Source organism: Gigantopelta aegis, chromosome 10 (assembly GCF_016097555.1).
Source record: "Gigantopelta aegis isolate Gae_Host chromosome 10, Gae_host_genome, whole genome shotgun sequence".
NCBI lineage: Eukaryota > Metazoa > Mollusca > Gastropoda > Neomphalida > Peltospiridae > Gigantopelta > Gigantopelta aegis.
The window spans coordinates 4,350,846-4,368,878 of record NC_054708.1 but is presented as its reverse complement, the minus strand read 5'-3'; the positions used below and the strand labels follow the sequence as shown (position 1 = coordinate 4,368,878).

The following is an 18,033-nucleotide window of genomic DNA, read 5'->3' as shown; positions in this document are numbered from 1 at the left end:
AACTCTTGTGAAGGGCGTAGCCCGACGAGGCGAGCGCAGAAGACGCGAAGCTTATAAGGGGGGGGGGGGGGGGGGGGGGGGGGTATGTGGGGTCCTCCACGAGAAAATGTTAGAATACTGACCCGTCTTTAGCCATATCCTGGCATGTTTTCTGCTGCTTTCAAAGGATTTTAAAAATCACGCTTTTTGGTTTCGTTAATAACCTTTATTTGATCCATCCCATGTTTTTAGGGTCAGTCCATTTCAAATCAACTAGCGCCCCACGTATTTCGGTTTTAGATTCACTTGAAATTTGTAACAAATATACCTTTCATCTGCATGGATAAATCTGAAATATGGAGCTCTTCATTTCAAGTAGATCTTGACAATTGGTCATTTTGCAAACCCTGTGTAAAATGTATCTCTAAAATTGCCGCAATAATTTTAATCCTGTTTAAGTCCAATTATCCCAGCAAATAATGTACGTAGAAATCTTACAGTTTGTATAGGAACTACATATAAAGGTTATAAAGGTCTGATAACAGATTTATAGCAGACTGGTAGTTTTTAGTAGTCATAGTGAATGCCTAAAGGTAATTAAAACATCTTTAAAATTCCATTTTATCTTAGAAAAACACATGACAGCACCCACATACATATAGGAGCAATCACATGACAGCACCCACATACGTATAGGTGCAATCACTCCTTTTTTTTTCTTTTTTCTTTTTTTGGTAAATAATTTCAGTTTTGTTTGACGTAAGAAGAAAAGTATTAGTCTTTTGGAAATAACAAGACCCCCCCCCCCCCCCCCCCACACACACACACACTATTTGTGTGTGCAATTTACAAAACAATCGGCTGAGAAATAAATAACTTGTAGTAAATTCCAGTTTATGAAAAAGGGGCGTTCTCCGCAGTAAGGACTATAGATTGGTCGCAAGTTAGAAGCGAGTCCGGGGTTTTATAAAGGGAGTAATACATTTGTGAAAAGAGCAAGTTTGAGTTTGTCTAAAGCAAATGGGCCGAGCTCCCAGTGCGAGTGACACCTGTAGGGCAGGTCTGTAGGGCTAGCTAGGGGGTATGTTCTTCCGAAAATGTTCAAATAAAGATGCTTAGAAATGCGTTTTCTGGGCAATTTAATGTTGTATATTGTGGATGGTGAAATTTTAAAAAAGGTATCAAAAAGTCATTAAAAAGGGCACTTCAAACGGGCGGGGGATGGGGGCAGGGACATCTGTCATCCCCCTCTGGATCCGCCAATGAAAGATAATTTCCACCATTCGCATAATTATAAATTTACAATGCCATGTATGTATGTATGTATGTATGTATGTATGTATGTATGTATGTGATCACACATTTTAATATCCCCCCCCTCCCAACAACAACCTCGGGGTAATACTATATATATATATGAGTTATGTGTTATTGTATGTATGTACCTGTGGCCAACACAGACACACCATGCGCGCGCGCATACACACGCACACACTGACACACACTCACAGACACACACACTCAGACACACACACACACACACTCAGACACGCACACACACACACACACACACACACACACACACACACACACACACACACACACACACACACACACACTAACAAACATATTACATGTGATCACATGGGGTGTAGGTTATATACATGCGATAACCAGGTAATTTCCTTTCACCTATAAAACCAGCCATATCTTCTGTCACGCTTGTAAAACTGGTTTGGCTATTCCACTATCTACACGACAAAAGTTGTTTGCATTAATGTGAGTGAGACTGAAATAAAACCCATTCATGTAGTGTTGCCGCGCCCTTGGTGGGGCATGATCAACACAAAAACCTTTAGATTTAATATCACCTGAACCAAAATACTAGACATCGAATTATTTATGTTTTTATATAACAAATGTCCTATCAGTGGCCTAGCTAAAGGCAGCTTTGATAAGTGTGTCGCAGTAAGATTATTGTCGTTGCGACAAAGCTAAAAGTTGTGTCTGTACGTAAAGCAGATCAAAGTAAAACGATTAATAATGCATGACCTGTACCTTCATTAGAAACTTTATTGCAGTACTAAGGCTAAAAAGGAAGTTTGTAAACGGAAGGTTCCGAGCAGTTTTACACAGGAATTCGTAACGTATATCTGGATCTGTGTGTTTTATTTTACTCCACTTAAGGGCAGACGGATGAATATTGTAATTTTGGTTTCTACCAAGGACCACAGTGCAGGAATTGGTCTGTTCAGCAGTGATACGTTGAGAAGACCGAATTTACAGTTTTCATTGTTCTCCGTAATCGACTGAACACATTCTTCGAACAAGTGGGTAAAATCTATTATGAATTATCTGGCGCGTGTCTGTAGGGGTAGTTAATTATATTGTTGTAGAACCCGAATGTACATTGGTTTAAGCACATAATACATGTTAACTTATTACGTTTTCTTTAAGTACGCTACCAGCCTCGGTCTTGTAATGGTTAAATCAAACTACATCACTAAAATTGTGGAATAATTTAGGGTAGGCCTACAATATATGTCCAATCCGAAAATCAATGTTAGTTTTTATAATCATTTTCGATTGGTTCATAATAATATGTGGCCTGCTTATATAAGGATTGTCTGTTATTTCTTTTACGTACATCGGGTATGAAAAAAAAAAAAAAAATCATCCGCAAAATGTGTGAATCGGCGAAGCCGTTCTCACATAAGTTTGCGGATGATTTTTGTTTTGTTCATACCCAGATAAACGTGAAAAAAATAACAGACAATACTTATAATTAAATTGGAATCATACTTGCTGATATAACACTAAAACTTTATACTTTATTTTGAATTATTTTTGGTCCATAAAGAATAACGCTCAAAAAGACAACTTGCCCGTATAAAATGACGTCATCAGATATGACGTTCCCTAACGACGTAATTTTTACGTTCATCGAAAAATTAACAAACTCCCGTTGCTACGGCTGGACCAATGGGATGACGTTATATTGTAATGAATATAACGGAAATTTAATTATAAATTATTTAAACTAGCGAAAACTGATTCACATTTTGATATGAATGGTTTTGACTGGAAATATTGAATACTGTGGGGTTTATTATTATTATTATTATTATTATTATTATTTAGATTGTCTTGGTTTAATTTCGTTTTACAACATCCATCCAATATAACTATAAGGAAGGAAGGAAATGTTTTATTTAACGACGCACTCAACACATTTTATTTACGGTTATATGGCGCCAGACATATGGTTAAGGACCACACAGATATTGAGAGAGGAAACCCGCCGTCGCCACTTCATGGGGTACTCTTTTCGATTAGCAGCAAGGGATCTTTTATATGCACCATCCCACACAGGATAGTACATACCACGGCCTTTGTTACACCAGTTGTGAGCACTGGCTGGAATGAGAAATAGCCCAATGGGTCCACCGACGGAGATCGATCCCAGACCGACCGCGCATCAAGCGAACGCTTTACCACTGGGCTACGTCCCCCCCCCCCCCCCCCCCCCCCAATATAACAATAAAGACAAATGTTTCATTGTTAGTCCCCTACCAGTCCAACCGGAGGGGACTATAGGTATCATATCCATCCTTCTGTCTGCCCGTCCGTGCGTCCGTCCGTCCATCTGTCCCACATATAGGTTTTCGAATGTTTTGTACATAATGCCTTCAGATATTGATCTGAAAATATTTACGTAGCTTTATTATGTACTGCTACAGATCAAGTTTGATTTTCATGACAATTTACCAATTGTTCACATAGTTATGACTCCTGAATGTAGGATATAGGAAAATGCGTTGGGCCTGGTATGGCACATGTACTGCTTTAACAGTAGGCCTACTCTCGGAATGCTCGCTGAATTCACAATTGGAATATTATTTGGTTACCATGGTTATGCTTCATACAGTAGATTTATCCAGATATGTTCTAGTGCTAGAATGTCAATGTAGTAATATTGATGTAAAGTGTCCCTAATAGCAGTAGCTAGTGGGAGATCTTTTATTACTTCAGTTGGGTGGTCGCTGGACTCTCATACTGAGGTTGTTGATTAATTATCTGTTGTAACATTTGTCTCCAAGCGACAGAGGCCTGTGACAGAGCCTTCATACCGGATAAAGTTAAAAGTTAAAGTCAGAACACATTAATTTATTGATCATCGGCTATGGTATGTCAAACATTAGATAATTATAATATGTATAGTCTTAGAGAAGAAATCTGCTACATTTTTCCATTGTTAGCAAGACATATTTGATGTGCACCATCACATAGATGGGATAGCACATATTACCACGGCATTTGATATCCCAGTCGTGGTGGATGGCGGAAACGAGAAATAGCACAATGGGCCCACCGACGGAGATCAAGTCTAGACCGACCGCGCATCAGGCGTGCGCTTTACTACTGGCCCCATTTGAAAAACAAGAAGATACATAGACAGCTTAGATGTCCCTCCCTCTCCCACCAACCCCCCATCCAAACACAATCCTGGCTACACCTGTGTCTACGCTTCCTTTGTTTATGGTTGATGTTTCAGCCGAAGAACGTGTATATAGTTTGTTGTTCAAGGGCGTATGTTGTTTACAGATAACGATGTACGCGGGGCGGAGTCTCGGGTACTACCCCAGGTCATCAACAGGCAAGATCAGTTTAGGCAGCATCTTCACGGTGGAGGACAAACAGGATAAGATGATGCTCAAAGAGATCCTTGAGAAGGTGCGTCCTGTTATACTCCCCACACACACCATCACCCCCCATACCATTACCCCCCCCCCACACACACACACACATACATTCACACACACGCACACAAGCAAGCACGCGCAAATATACTATACAAACGCCCATACACAGTCACATGGACCCCCCCGCCCGAAAAAACAAAAACAAACAAAAAAGAAAACAAAAAACAAAAAGCGTCTTTTGTAACTAAACCTATTTACGGCTCTTGCGCTTGCAGGCTGGCCTATCCTATTCATCACAGAGCAATCGGTTACAGGTTATATTAACTTATGTATGACAGAACATTCAATTCGATCGTGTTTATTTCATTGGCTGTAGCTACCGGGTCATCACCGTGAAGCAACTAATCACAAGTAGGCCTACTTTAGTCTTAAACGTGCTCTCTAGTGTTGCAGAGGACACTCATATCGAAAAACGATTTTCTCTTTCGTTGAAGTGTTTGCATTTGACGCAATAAATATACATTGATAATTTTTACTTTTATTTTTCAGAAATTTCGGCCTATATTTCAACAAGTAAGTACCTTTGTGCCGACATTTAGTTTAGGAAAATGCTATCGAAATCTACGGATGCAGATATTATAGCATACGTACATATTGATAATAATTTAGAACAAGAATACAGGAATAACCTAGTGCTAACATGGTCCACAGATACGGGACGTAGCTTCACTTAATTGGGGGGGGGGGGGGGGGGGGGGAGGAGGGGTATATAGTAGCGTTGATATAAAGTGCTTCTACCATAGCGTACGACACGGGTTGTTGTTACAAAATAAGATTGTGTGGACTGGTGTGTCTGCACGAGCGTAGGAAGGTGCCAAAACGTGTGTGTGTGTGGTTGTTGTAGTTCGTGTACTGCGGAGAGCGGATTGCGAGGACTAGTGTGTCTGTGTTGTTGTTGTAGTTCGTGTACGGCGGAGAGCGGATTGCGAGGACTAGTGTGTCTATGTTGTTGTAGTTCGTGTACGGCGGAGAGCGGATTGCGAGGACTAGTGTGTCTGTGTTGTTGTAGTTCGTGTACAGTGGAGAGCGGATTGCGAGGACTATTGTGTCTGTGTTGATGGTGTAGGAGAGCGGATTGCGTGTGTGTCTGTGTTGTTGGTGTAGGTAGTGTACGGCGGAGAGCGGATTGCGAGGACTAGTGTGTCTGTGTTGTTGGTGTAGGTAGTGTACGGCGGAGAGCGGATTGCGAGGACTAGTGTGTCTGTGTTGTTGGTGTAGGTAGTTTACGGCGGAGAGCGGATTGCGAGGACTAGTGTGTCTGTGTTGTTGGTGTAGGTAGTGTACGGCGGAGAGCGGATTGCGAGGACTAGTGTGTCTGTGTTGTTGTAGTTCGTGTACAGCGGAGAGCGGATTGCGAGGACTATTGTGTCTGTGTTGATGGTGTAGGAGAGCGGATTGCGAGGACTTGTGTGTCTGTGTTGTTGGTGTAGGTAGTGTACGGCGGAGAGCGGATTGCGAGGACTAGTGTGTCTGTGTTGTTGGTGTAGGTAGTTTACGGCGGAGAGCGGATTGCGAGGACTAGTGTGACTGTGTTGTTGGTGTAGGTAGTGTACGGCGGAGAGCGGATTGCGAGGACTAGTGTGTCTGTGTTGTTGTAGTTCGTGTACAGCGGAGAGCGGATTGCGAGGACTATTGTGTCTGTGTTGATGGTGTAGGAAAGCGGATTGCGAGGACTTGTGTGTCTGTGTTGTTGGTGTAGGTAGTGTACGGCGGAGAGCGGATTGCGAGGACTAGTGTGTCTGTGTTGTTGGTGTAGGTAGTTTACGGCGGAGAGCGGATTGCGAGGACTAGTGTGTCTGTGTTGTTGTAGTTCGTGTACAGCGGAGAGCGGATTGCGAGGACTATTGTGTCTGTGTTGATGGTGTAGGTAGTGTACGGTGGAGAGCGGATTGCGAGGACTTGTGTGTCTGTGTTGTTGGTGTAGGTAGTGTACGGCGGAGAGCGGATTGCGAGGACTAGTTTGTCTGTGTTGTTGGTGTAGGTAGGTTACGGCGGAGAGCGGATTGCGAGGACTAGTGTGTCTGTGTTGTTGGTGTAGGTAGTTTACGGCGGAGGGCGGATTGCGAGGACTAGTGTGTCTGTGTTGTTGGTGTAGGTAGTTTACGGCGGAGGGCGGATTGCGAGGACTACTTTGTCTGTGTTGATGGTGTAGGTAGTGTACGGCGGAGAGCGGATTGCGAGGACTAGTGTGTCTGTGTTGTTGATGTAGGTAGTGTACGGCGGAGAGCGGATTGCGAGGACTAGTGTGTCTGTGTTGTTGGTGTAGATAGTTTACGGTGGAGAGCGGATTGCGAGGACTTGTGTGTCTGTGTTGTTGGTGTAGGTAGTGTACGGCGGAGAGCGGATTGCGAGGACTAGTTTGTCTGTGTTGTTGGTGTAGGTAGGTTACGGCGGAGAGCGGATTGCGAGGACTAGTGTGTCTGTGTTGTTGGTGTAGGTAGTTTACGGCGGAGGGCGGATTGCGAGGACTAGTGTGTCTGTGTTGTTGGTGTAGGTAGTTTACGGCGGAGGGCGGATTGCGAGGACTAGTTTGTCTGTGTTGATGGTGTAGGTAGTGTACGGCGGAGAGCGGATTGCGAGGACTAGTGTGTCTGTGTTGTTGATGTAGGTAGTGTACGGCGGAGAGCGGATTGCGAGGACTAGTGTGTCTGTGTTGTTGGTGTAGATAGTTTACGGCGGAGAGCGGATTGCGAGGACTAGTGTGTCTGTGTTGTTGGTGTAGGTAGTGTACGGCGGAGAGCGGATTGCGAGGACTAGTGTGTCTGTGTTGTTGGTGTAGGTAGTGTACGGCGGAGAGCGGATTGCGAGGACTAGTGTGTCTGTGTTGTTGGGTGTAGGTAGTGTACGGCGGAGAGCGGATTGCGAGGACTAGTCTGTCTGTGTTGTTGGTGTAGGTAGTTTACGGCGGATAACGAATTGCGAGGACTAGTGTGTCTGTGTTGTTGGTGTAGGTAGTATACGGCGGCGAGCAGATTGCGTTATCAAGTGTGTCTGTGTTGTTGGTGTAGGTAGTGTACGGCGGAGAGCGGATTGCGAGGACTAGTGTGTCTGTGTTGTTGGTGTAGGTAGTTTACGGCGGAGAGCGGATTGCGAGGACTAGTGTGTCTGTGTTGTTGGTGTAGGTAGTGTACGGCGGAGAGCGGATTGCGAGGACTAGTGTGTCTGTGTTGTTGGTGTAGGTAGTGTACGGCGGAGAGCGGATTGCGAGGACTAGTGTGTCTGTGTTGTTGATGTAGGTAGTGTACGGCGGAGAGCGGATTGCGAGGACTAGTGTGTCTGTGTTGTTGGTGTAGGTAGTGTACGGCGGAGAGCGGATTGCAGGACTAGTGTGTCTGTGTTGTTGGTGTAGGTAGTGTACGGCGGAGAGCGGATTGCGAGGACTAGTGTGTCTGTGTTGTTGGTGTAGGTAGTTTACGGCGGCGAGCAGATTGCGTTATCAAGTGTGTCTGTGTTGTTGGTGTAGGTAGTGTACGGCGGAGAGCGGATTGCGAGGACTAGTGTGTCTGTGTTGTTGGTGTAGGTAGTTTACGGCGGAGAGCGGATTGCGAGGACTAGTGTGTCTGTGTTGTTGGTGTAGGTAGTGTACGGCGGAGAGCGGATTGCGAGGACTAGTGTGTCTGTGTTGTTGGTGTAGGTAGTGTACGGCGGAGAGCGGATTGCGAGGACTAGTGTGTCTGTGTTGTTGGTGTAGGTAGTGTACGGCGGAGAGCGGATTGCGAGGACTAGTGTGTCTGTGTTGTTGGTGTAGGTAGTGTACGGCGGAGAGCGGATTGCGAGGACTAGTGTGTCTGTGTTGTTGGTGTAGGTAGTTTACGGCGGAGAGCGGATTGCGAGGACTAGTGTGTCTGTGTTGTTGGTGTAGGTAGTGTACGGCGGAGAGCGGATTGCGAGGACTAGTCTGTCTGTGTTGTTGGTGTAGGTAGTTTACGGCGGATAACGGATTGCGAGGACTAGTGTGTCTGTGTTGGTGTAGGTAGTGTACGGCGGCGAGCAGATTGCGTTATCAAGTGTGTCTGTGTTGTTGTTGTAGTTCGTGTACGGCGGCGAGCAGATGGCGATTCACGACTTGCGACGTCTGCTGGATGACGACAACTACAGACGGTATATCCCCGAGGACAGGCTGTACGTTCTGATGGATCTCGTCACCTTCAATCCAACCACGTCCATGTCGTACGAAACTTTCTTCAACATAGTGAGTTACACTTTAAAACATATACGCTTAAACCCATTACGTCCATGCCGTACGAAACGTTCGCCAACATAGTGAGTTACACTTTAAAACATATACGCTTAAACCCATTACGTCCATGTTGTTATATACTTTATATACTTTAAACATGCATTGTAAACCAATAACCATGGCCAATCCACAATGTCCCTACAGTGATCGAATACGTAAGGGCGCAGTGACACTCATAAGTAATCCGTAGACGTAATCCACAATGCTCCTACAGTGATTGAATACGTAAGGGTGCAGTGACACTCCTAAGTAATCCGTAGACGTAACCACAATGTCCCTAGAGTGATCGAATACGTAAGGGTGCATTTTTTTTATCAACTTCTTTATTCACATAAAGACCACCAACGGTGGTACATGTGCCAAGGTGGATGGTGGCAATATACATGTATAACATACTGTACATACATATAATATATACTGCTACAAATAATAAACTTAATTACTGTTGATCTCTAAATTTTGTCATTATAAGACTAACAAATTTACTAAGTTTTCGTAATCTTGACAGCCGTTTCTCTTGCAACAACATAGAAAACTTATAGAAGTTTGGTCGTGTTATAAATTCTTTTTTTAAAAATAATTTTCTTTCTGTCAAAAATGCAGGACATTCAAACAAAGCATGATATTCATCTCCTACACACTCATTCTGGCATAATGTACAATATCTTTCCAAGTAAGGGATGTTACTCCAACCACCTCGTTCTACAGGTAATAAGTGGTTACCAGTTCGAAATTTAAGCAACGGAAGTGATACAGTTTTTGGCAGAAATATGTAAAATTCTTGATTAAATTCCGGTTTTATACAATTATACATTTTACCTTTTGAGGTATTTAACTTATTACTATTCCATTCTTGGCGAAATTGATCTTTAAGTCTTGTTTCTATTAAAGATATCAACCATCCCTTACTTGAGAAACCTTGTTGTTGCCACACAAAACTCAGCCCACAATTATCTAAAATACGTTTAACATTATCTAACCAAGGAGACATATATCCATTACAATATTTATATAATAAATTCTTATATAAAATAGAGATTAATTTATTATCCTTATCCAAAATAATTTTACACCAATATGATATTATCCTTTTATATATTTGTAAACGAATCGGCATTTTACCTGTTTCTCCATACAACATATAATTAGGAGTGTTTTTCTTTAATTTTAAACAAATTTTAATAAAATTACTTTGTAAGCGTTCAAGAATATCAATATTACTATATCCCCAAATTTCAGAACCATATGTCATAATTGGTATAATCATATGATCATAAGCTTTAAAAATGCAATCTAATGGCAAACTGATATTTCTAGATTTTCTTAATAAGGAAAAAGTTGCTTTAGAAGCCTGTTCACTTAAATGTTTTATAGCTTGGGTATACTTTCTATTTTTATTGAACTTAATTCCAAGGTACATATAACTATCAACTATGTCAATAACAATATTATTAATATTAAATTGAAATTTCTTTTGTTTTGTATATCCTGAACCAAATATTAATACTTTAGTCTTTTTGTAATTAACCTCTAAATGCCAGTCTTCATAATATTTTTGAAAACAATTCAATATATATTGTAAATCAATATCATTATCAGAAAAAAGAACTGTATCATCTGCATACAATAACAACAATAACTTTAAACCATTTTGGAGCACTACATCAGATCGCACATCCATTACCGTAATTCCTTGACAATTATTATATTGTAACCAGGTCTCTAAGTCATTCAAAAACAAAGAAAATAATAATGGCGACAAATTTTCACCTTGTCTAACACCTTTTTCACATGGGAAAAATCCAGATATTGTATTATTATGAGCAATACATGATTTAATATTACTATACATATTTATAATTAATGTCATTATTTTACCAGTTATTCCATAAGTGATCAATTTTTGCCAGAGTCCAATTCGCCAAACATTATCAAATGCTTTTCTAAAATCAATAAAACAACAAAACAATTTTTTCTTTGACGATTTTAAAATATCAATTATGCTATGACACTCATAAGTAATCCGTAGACGTAATCCTCAATGTTCCTACAGTGATCGAATACGTAGGGGCGCAGTGACACTCATAAGTAATCCGTAGACGTAATCCACAATGTCCCTACAGTGATCGAATACGTAGGGGTGCAGTGACACTCATAAGTAATCCGTAGACGTAATCCACAATGTTCCTACAGACACTCATAAGATCGTAATCCACGTAGGGGTGCAGTGACACTCATAAGTAATCCGTAGACGTAATCCACAATGTTCCTACAGTGATCGTAATCCACAATGTCCCTACAGTACGTACGGGGCGCAGTGACACTCATAAGTAATCCGTAGACGTAATCCACAATGTCCCTACAGTGATCGAATACGTAAGGGTGCAGTGACACTCATAAGTAATCCGTAGACGTAATCCACAATGTCCCTACAGTGATCGAATACGTAGGGGCGCAGTGACACTCATAAGTAATCCGTAGACGTAATCCACAATGTCCCTACAGTGATCGAATACGTAAGGGTGCAGTGACACTCATAAGTATATAGACTGTTAGCATAGAAAGTGATTGTTACATATGGATTACCTATATATATGCGCACACGAATTACGGATAAAGTCATTTCAACATATTTTCGTGCTTATAGCCAATTAAGGTTCAAGCATGCTGTCCCGGGCACACACCTCAGCTATCTGAGTTGTTTGTCCAGGACAGTGGGTTAGTTGTTAGATGGTTAGTGGTTAGTGAGAGAGAAGAAGGTGTAGTGGCCATTGAGCCCCTTAGAACCCTGGACCTAGCAGCCTGTAGTCCGATGGCTTAACCATTGCACCACCTAGGCCGGATAAATGGAATTTGTGCCAACAAAGGGCTTTTGCAACAAATTAACCGGCGAATGTGTACCCTCCAAAATAACACTATGTACTCCTACCCAGTTGTTATACAAATCATTTGCATATACCAATCTTAAAAATGTAAATGATAATACGTCATCCCTTGTCATTATTACTCACATAATATGCACTCCTTCAGTCATACTATACATATAACTTGCACAGCCCCAGATATGATTATAATATCTAGACGAGGAAAGACAGAGAACACACACATGAATAAATACAAGGAGATAGATACACAGACAGAAATAGAGAGAGATAGATAATAGATACATAGATAGGGATAGAGAGAGAGAGAGACAGACAGACATACAAATATAGAGAGACAGAACGAGAGATATAGACATAGACATAGGCAGAGAGCAGAGAGAGAGAGAGAGAGAGAGAGAGAGAGAGAGAGAGAGAGAGAGAGAGAGAGAGAGAGAGAGAGAGAGAGAGAGAGAGAGAGAGAGAGAGAGAGAGGGAGGGAGAGAGACAGACAGACAGACAGACAGACAGACAGACACAGAGAGGTACACACACAGAGAGACACAGACACAGAGAGATGTAGAATATTGTCTTTAGATATACACAGAAAGACGACGTTTTTATCAAATTAAATTCATCATCATCGTCATAATCTCCAACAACAAAAACAACAACGACAACATCAACACCAACAAACAATAACAACAACAACAACACCAACACCAACATCAAACTCAACACCGACAAAGTGTACTTGCTACATAGGTACTGAACGAAGGTGACGACAGCAGCTCGCTGGCGACGTCAATCGGCTCTGACGCTCACCACTACACGCAGAAACCTGGCGGCGGCGGCAGCGGCAACGGCAGCGAGCAGAACTGGCTAAACGTGGTGGTCACCAACATCGCGCCACAGAAAGAGATCGACGATTTCCTGCCCAAGTACAGATTCTGTCCACCTCCTTTCTTCATGATCACCATCACTCTCGTTCAGGTGAGTAGCTCGTACAATTCATAGATAACCTCCTCACATGTACAGTGAGCAGCTCGTACAGTTCGTAGATAACCTCATCACTTGTACAGTGAGCAGCTCGTACAGTTCGTAGATAACCTCATCACAAGTACAGTGAGCAGCTCGTACAGTTCATGGATAACCTCCTCGCATGTACAGTGAGCAGCTCGTGCAGCTCATGGATAACCTCCTCGCATGTACAGTGAGCAGCTCGTGCAGCTCATGGATAACCTCCTCGCATGTACAGTGAGCAGCTCGTGCAGCTCATGGATAACCTCCTCGCACGCACAGTGAGCAGCTCGTGCAGCTCATGGATAACCTCCTCGCACGATAACCTCCTACAGTGAGCAGCTCGTGCAGCTCATGGATAACCTCCTCGCACCAGTGAGCAGCTCGTGCAGCTCATGGATAACCTCCTACAGTGAGCAGCTCGTGCAGCTCATGGATAACCTCCTCGCACGCACAGTGAGCAGCTCGTGCAGCTCATGGATAACCTCCTCGCACGCACAGTGAGCAGCTCGTGCAGCTCATGGATAACCTCCTCGCACGCACAGTGAGCAGCTCGTGCAGCTCATGGATAACCTCCTCGCACGCACAGTGAGCAGCTCGTGCAGCTCATGGATAACCTCCTCGCACGCACAGTGAGCAGCTCGTGCAGCTCATGGATAACCTCCTCGCATGTACAGTGAGCAGCTCGTGCAGCTCATGGATAACCTCCTCGCATGTACAGTGAGCAGCTCGTGCAGCTCATGGATAACCTCCTCGCATGTACAGTGAGCAGCTCGTGCAGCTCATGGATAACCTCCTCGCACGTACAGTGAGCAGCTCGTGCAGCTCATGGATAACCTCCTCGCATGTACAGTGAGCAGCTCGTGCAGCTCATGGATAACCTCCTCGCATGTACAGTGAGCAGCTCGTGCAGCTCATGGATAACCTCCTCGCATGTACAGTGAGCAGCTCGTGCAGCTCATGGATAACCTCCTCGCACGCACAGTGAGCAGCTCGTGCAGCTCATGGATAACCTCCTCGCACGCACAGTGAGCAGCTCGTGCAGCTCATGGATAACCTCCTCGCACGCACAGTGAGCAGCTCGTGCAGCTCATGGATAACCTCCTCGCACGCACAGTGAGCAGCTCGTGCAGCTCATGGATAACCTCCTCGCACGCACAGTGAGCAGCTCGTGCAGCTCATGGATAACCTCCTCGCACGCACAGTGAGCAGCTCGTGCAGCTCATGGATAACCTCCTCGCACGCACAGTGAGCAGCTCGTGCAGCTCATGGATACCTCCTCGCACACAGTGAGCAGCTCGTGCAGCTCATGGATAACCTCCTCGCACGCACAGTGAGCAGCTCGTGCAGCTCATGGATAACCTCCTCGCATGTACAGTGAGCAGCTCGTGCAGCTCATGGATAACCTCCTCGCACGCACAGTGAGCAGCTCGTGCAGCTCATGGATAACCTCCTCGCACGCACAGTGAGCAGCTCGTGCAGCTCATGGATAACCTCCTCGCACGCACAGTGAGCAGCTCGTGCAGCTCATGGATAACCTCCTCGCACGCACAGTGAGCAGCTCGTGCAGCTCATGGATAACCTCCTCGCACACAGTGAGCAGCTCGTGCAGCTCATGGATAACCTCCTCGCACGCACAGTGAGCAGCTCGTGCAGCTCATGGATAACCTCCTCGCACGCACAGTGAGCAGCTCGTGCAGCTCATGGATAACCTCCTCGCACGCACAGTGAGCAGCTCGTGCAGCTCATGGATAACCTCCTCGCATGTACAGTGAGCAGCTCGTGCAGCTCATGGATAACCTCCTCGCACGCACAGTGAGCAGCTCGTGCAGCTCATGGATAACCTGCAGCATCGTGCAGCTCATGGATAACCTCCTCGCACGCACAGTGAGCAGCTCGTGCAGCTCATGGATAACCTCCTCGCACGCACAGTGAGCAGCTCGTGCAGCTCATGGATAACCTCCTCGCATGTACAGTGAGCAGCTCGTGCAGCTCATGGATAACCTCCTCGCAGCTCATGGATAACCTCCTACAGTGAGCAGCTCGTGCAGCTCATGGATAACCTCCTCGCACGTACAGTGAGCAGCTCGTGCAGCTCATGGATAACCTCCTCGCACGTACAGTGAGCAGCTCGTGCAGCTCATGGATAACCTCCTCGCACACAGTGAGCAGCTCGTGCAGCTCATGGATAACCTCCTCGCACGTACAGTGAGCAGCTCGTGCAGCTCATGGGTAACCTCCTCGCACGTACAGTGAGCAGCTCGTGCAGCTCATGGATAACCTCCTCGCACGTACAGTGAGCAGCTCGTGCAGCTCATGGATAACCTCCTCGCACGCACAGTGAGCTCGTGCAGCTCATGGATAACCTCCTCGCACGCACAGTGAGCAGCTCGTGCAGCTCATGGATAACCTCCTCGCACGCACAGTGAGCAGCTCGTGCAGCTCATGGATAACCTCCTCGCACGCACAGTGAGCAGCTCGTGCAGCTCATGGATAACCTCCTCGCACGCACAGTGAGCAGCTCGTGCAGCTCATGGATAACCTCCTCGCACGCACAGTGAGCAGCTCGTGCAGCTCATGGATAACCTCCTCGCACGCACAGTGAGCAGCTCGTGCAGCTCATGGATAACCTCCTCGCACGTACAGTGAGCAGCTCGTGCAGCTCATGGATAACCTCCTCGCACGCACAGTGAGCAGCTCGTGCAGCTCATGGATAACCTCCTCGCACGCACAGTGAGCAGCTCGTGCAGCTCATGGATAACCTCCTCGCACGCACAGTGAGCAGCTCGTGCAGCTCATGGATAACCTCCTCGCACGCACAGTGAGCAGCTCGTGCAGCTCATGGATAACCTCCTCGCACGCACAGTGAGCAGCTCGTGCAGCTCATGGATAACCTCCTCGCACGCACAGTGAGCAGCTCGTGCAGCTCATGGATAACCTCCTCGCACGCACAGTGAGCAGCTCGTGCAGCTCATGGATAACCTCCTCGCACGCACAGTGAGCAGCTCGTGCAGCTCATGGATAACCTCCTCGCACGCACAGTGAGCAGCTCGTGCAGCTCATGGATAACCTCCTCGCACGCACAGTGAGCAGCTCGTGCAGCTCATGGATAACCTCCTCGCACGCACAGTGAGCAGCTCGTGCAGCTCATGGATAACCTCCTCGCACGCACAGTGAGCAGCTCGTGCAGCTCATGGATAACCTCCTCGCACGCACAGTGAGCAGCTCGTGCAGCTCATGGATAACCTCCTCGCACGCACAGTGAGCAGCTCGTGCAGCTCATGGATAACCTCCTCGCACGCACAGTGAGCAGCTCGTGCAGCTCATGGATAACCTCCTCGCACGCACAGTGAGCAGCTCGTGCAGCTCATGGATAACCTCCTCGCACGCACAGTGAGCAGCTCGTGCAGCTCATGGATAACCTCCTCGCACGCACAGTGAGCAGCTCGTGCAGCTCATGGATAACCTCCTCGCACGCACAGTGAGCAGCTCGTGCAGCTCATGGATAACCTCCTCGCACGCACAGTGAGCAGCTCGTGCAGCTCATGGATAACCTCCTCGCACGCACAGTGAGCAGCTCGTGCAGCTCATGGATAACCTCCTCGCACGCACAGTGAGCAGCTCGTGCAGCTCATGGATAACCTCCTCGCACGCACAGTGAGCAGCTCGTGCAGCTCATGGATAACCTCCTCGCACGCACAGTGAGCAGCTCGTGCAGCTCATGGATAACCTCCTCGCACGCACAGTGAGCAGCTCGTGCAGCTCATGGATAACCTCCTCGCACGCACAGTGAGCAGCTCGTGCAGCTCATGGATAACCTCCTCGCACGCACAGTGAGCAGCTCGTGCAGCTCATGGATAACCTCCTCGCACGCACAGTGAGCAGCTCGTGCAGCTCATGGATAACCTCCTCGCACGCACAGTGAGCAGCTCGTGCAGCTCACCTCCTCGCACGCACAGTGAAGCTCGTGCAGCTCTCCTCGCACGCACAGTGAGCAGCTCGTGCAGCTCATGGATAACCTCCTCGCACGCACAGTGAGCAGCTCGTGCAGCTCATGGATAACCTCCTCGCACGCACAGTGAGCAGCTCGTGCAGCTCATGGATAACCTCCTCGCACGCACAGTGAGCAGCTCGTGCAGCTCATGGATAACCTCCTCGCACGCACAGTGAGCAGCTCGTGCAGCTCATGGATAACCTCCTCGCACGCACAGTGAGCAGCTCGTGCAGCTCATGGATAACCTCCTCGCACGCACAGTGAGCAGCTCGTGCAGCTCATGGATAACCTCCTCGCACGCACAGTGAGCAGCTCGTGCAGCTCATGGATAACCTCCTCGCACGCACAGTGAGCAGCTCGTGCAGCTCATGGATAACCTCCTCGCACGCACAGTGAGCAGCTCGTGCAGCTCATGGATAACCTCCTCGCACGCACAGTGAGCAGCTCGTGCAGCTGATAACCTCCTCGCACGCACAGTGAGCAGCTCGTGCAGCTCATGGATAACCTCCTCGCACGCACAGTGAGCAGCTCGTGCAGCTCATGGATAACCTCCTCACAGCTCATGGTCGCACGCACAGTGAGCAGCTCGTGCAGATAACCTCCTCATGGATAACCTCCTCGCACGCACAGTGAGCAGCTCGCGCAGCTCATGGATAACCTCCTCGCACGCACAGTGAGCAGCTCGCGCAGCTCATACATAACCTCCTCGCACGCACAGTGAGCAGCTCGCGCAGCTCATACATAACCTCCTCGCACGTACAGTGAGCAGCTCGTACAAGTACCTCCTCGCATGTACATGAGCAGCTCGTACAGCTCATGGATAACCTCCTCGCACTACAGTAGCAGCTCGTACAGCTCATAACCTCCTCACAAGTACAGTGAGCAACTCGTACAGTTCATAGATAACCTCCTCACAAGTACAGTGAGATAACCTCCTAGTACTCGTACAGTTCATAGATAACCTCCTCACAAGTACAGTGAGCAGCTCGTACATTTATAAGCTTGCATAGTTCATAGATAACCCCCTCACACGTACAGTGAGCAGCTCAAGTACTCTGTCCTCTCTTCTTCGTTCAGGTGAGCAGTTCACAGTTCATAGATAACCTCCTCGCATGTACAGTGAGCAGCTCGTACGGTTCATAGATAACCTCCTCACAAGTATATATTCTGTCCTCT

General features: G+C 46.4%; 1 protein-coding gene across 2 annotated transcripts in view; it reads left to right on the top strand.

The window, feature by feature from the left end:
- Window positions 1–1,871: 1,871 nt before the first annotated feature.
- Window positions 1,872–18,033, top strand: part of LOC121383416 (rhomboid-related protein 2-like) — a 31,165-nt gene continuing 15,003 nt past the window's right edge. Inside the window, exons 1-5 of one of the 2 annotated variants that reach the window (XM_041513431.1) lie at window positions 1,872–2,313; window positions 4,585–4,713; window positions 5,232–5,255; window positions 8,773–8,934; window positions 12,609–12,836. In XM_041513431.1, coding sequence (XP_041369365.1) covers window positions 4,591–4,713; window positions 5,232–5,255; window positions 8,773–8,934; window positions 12,609–12,836 — 537 coding nt within the window. In that variant the 5' untranslated portion in view covers window positions 1,872–2,313; window positions 4,585–4,590. The remainder of the gene's footprint in view (window positions 2,314–4,584; window positions 4,714–5,231; window positions 5,256–8,772; window positions 8,935–12,608; window positions 12,837–18,033) is intronic. The other variant, XM_041513430.1, reaches the window with a different exon arrangement.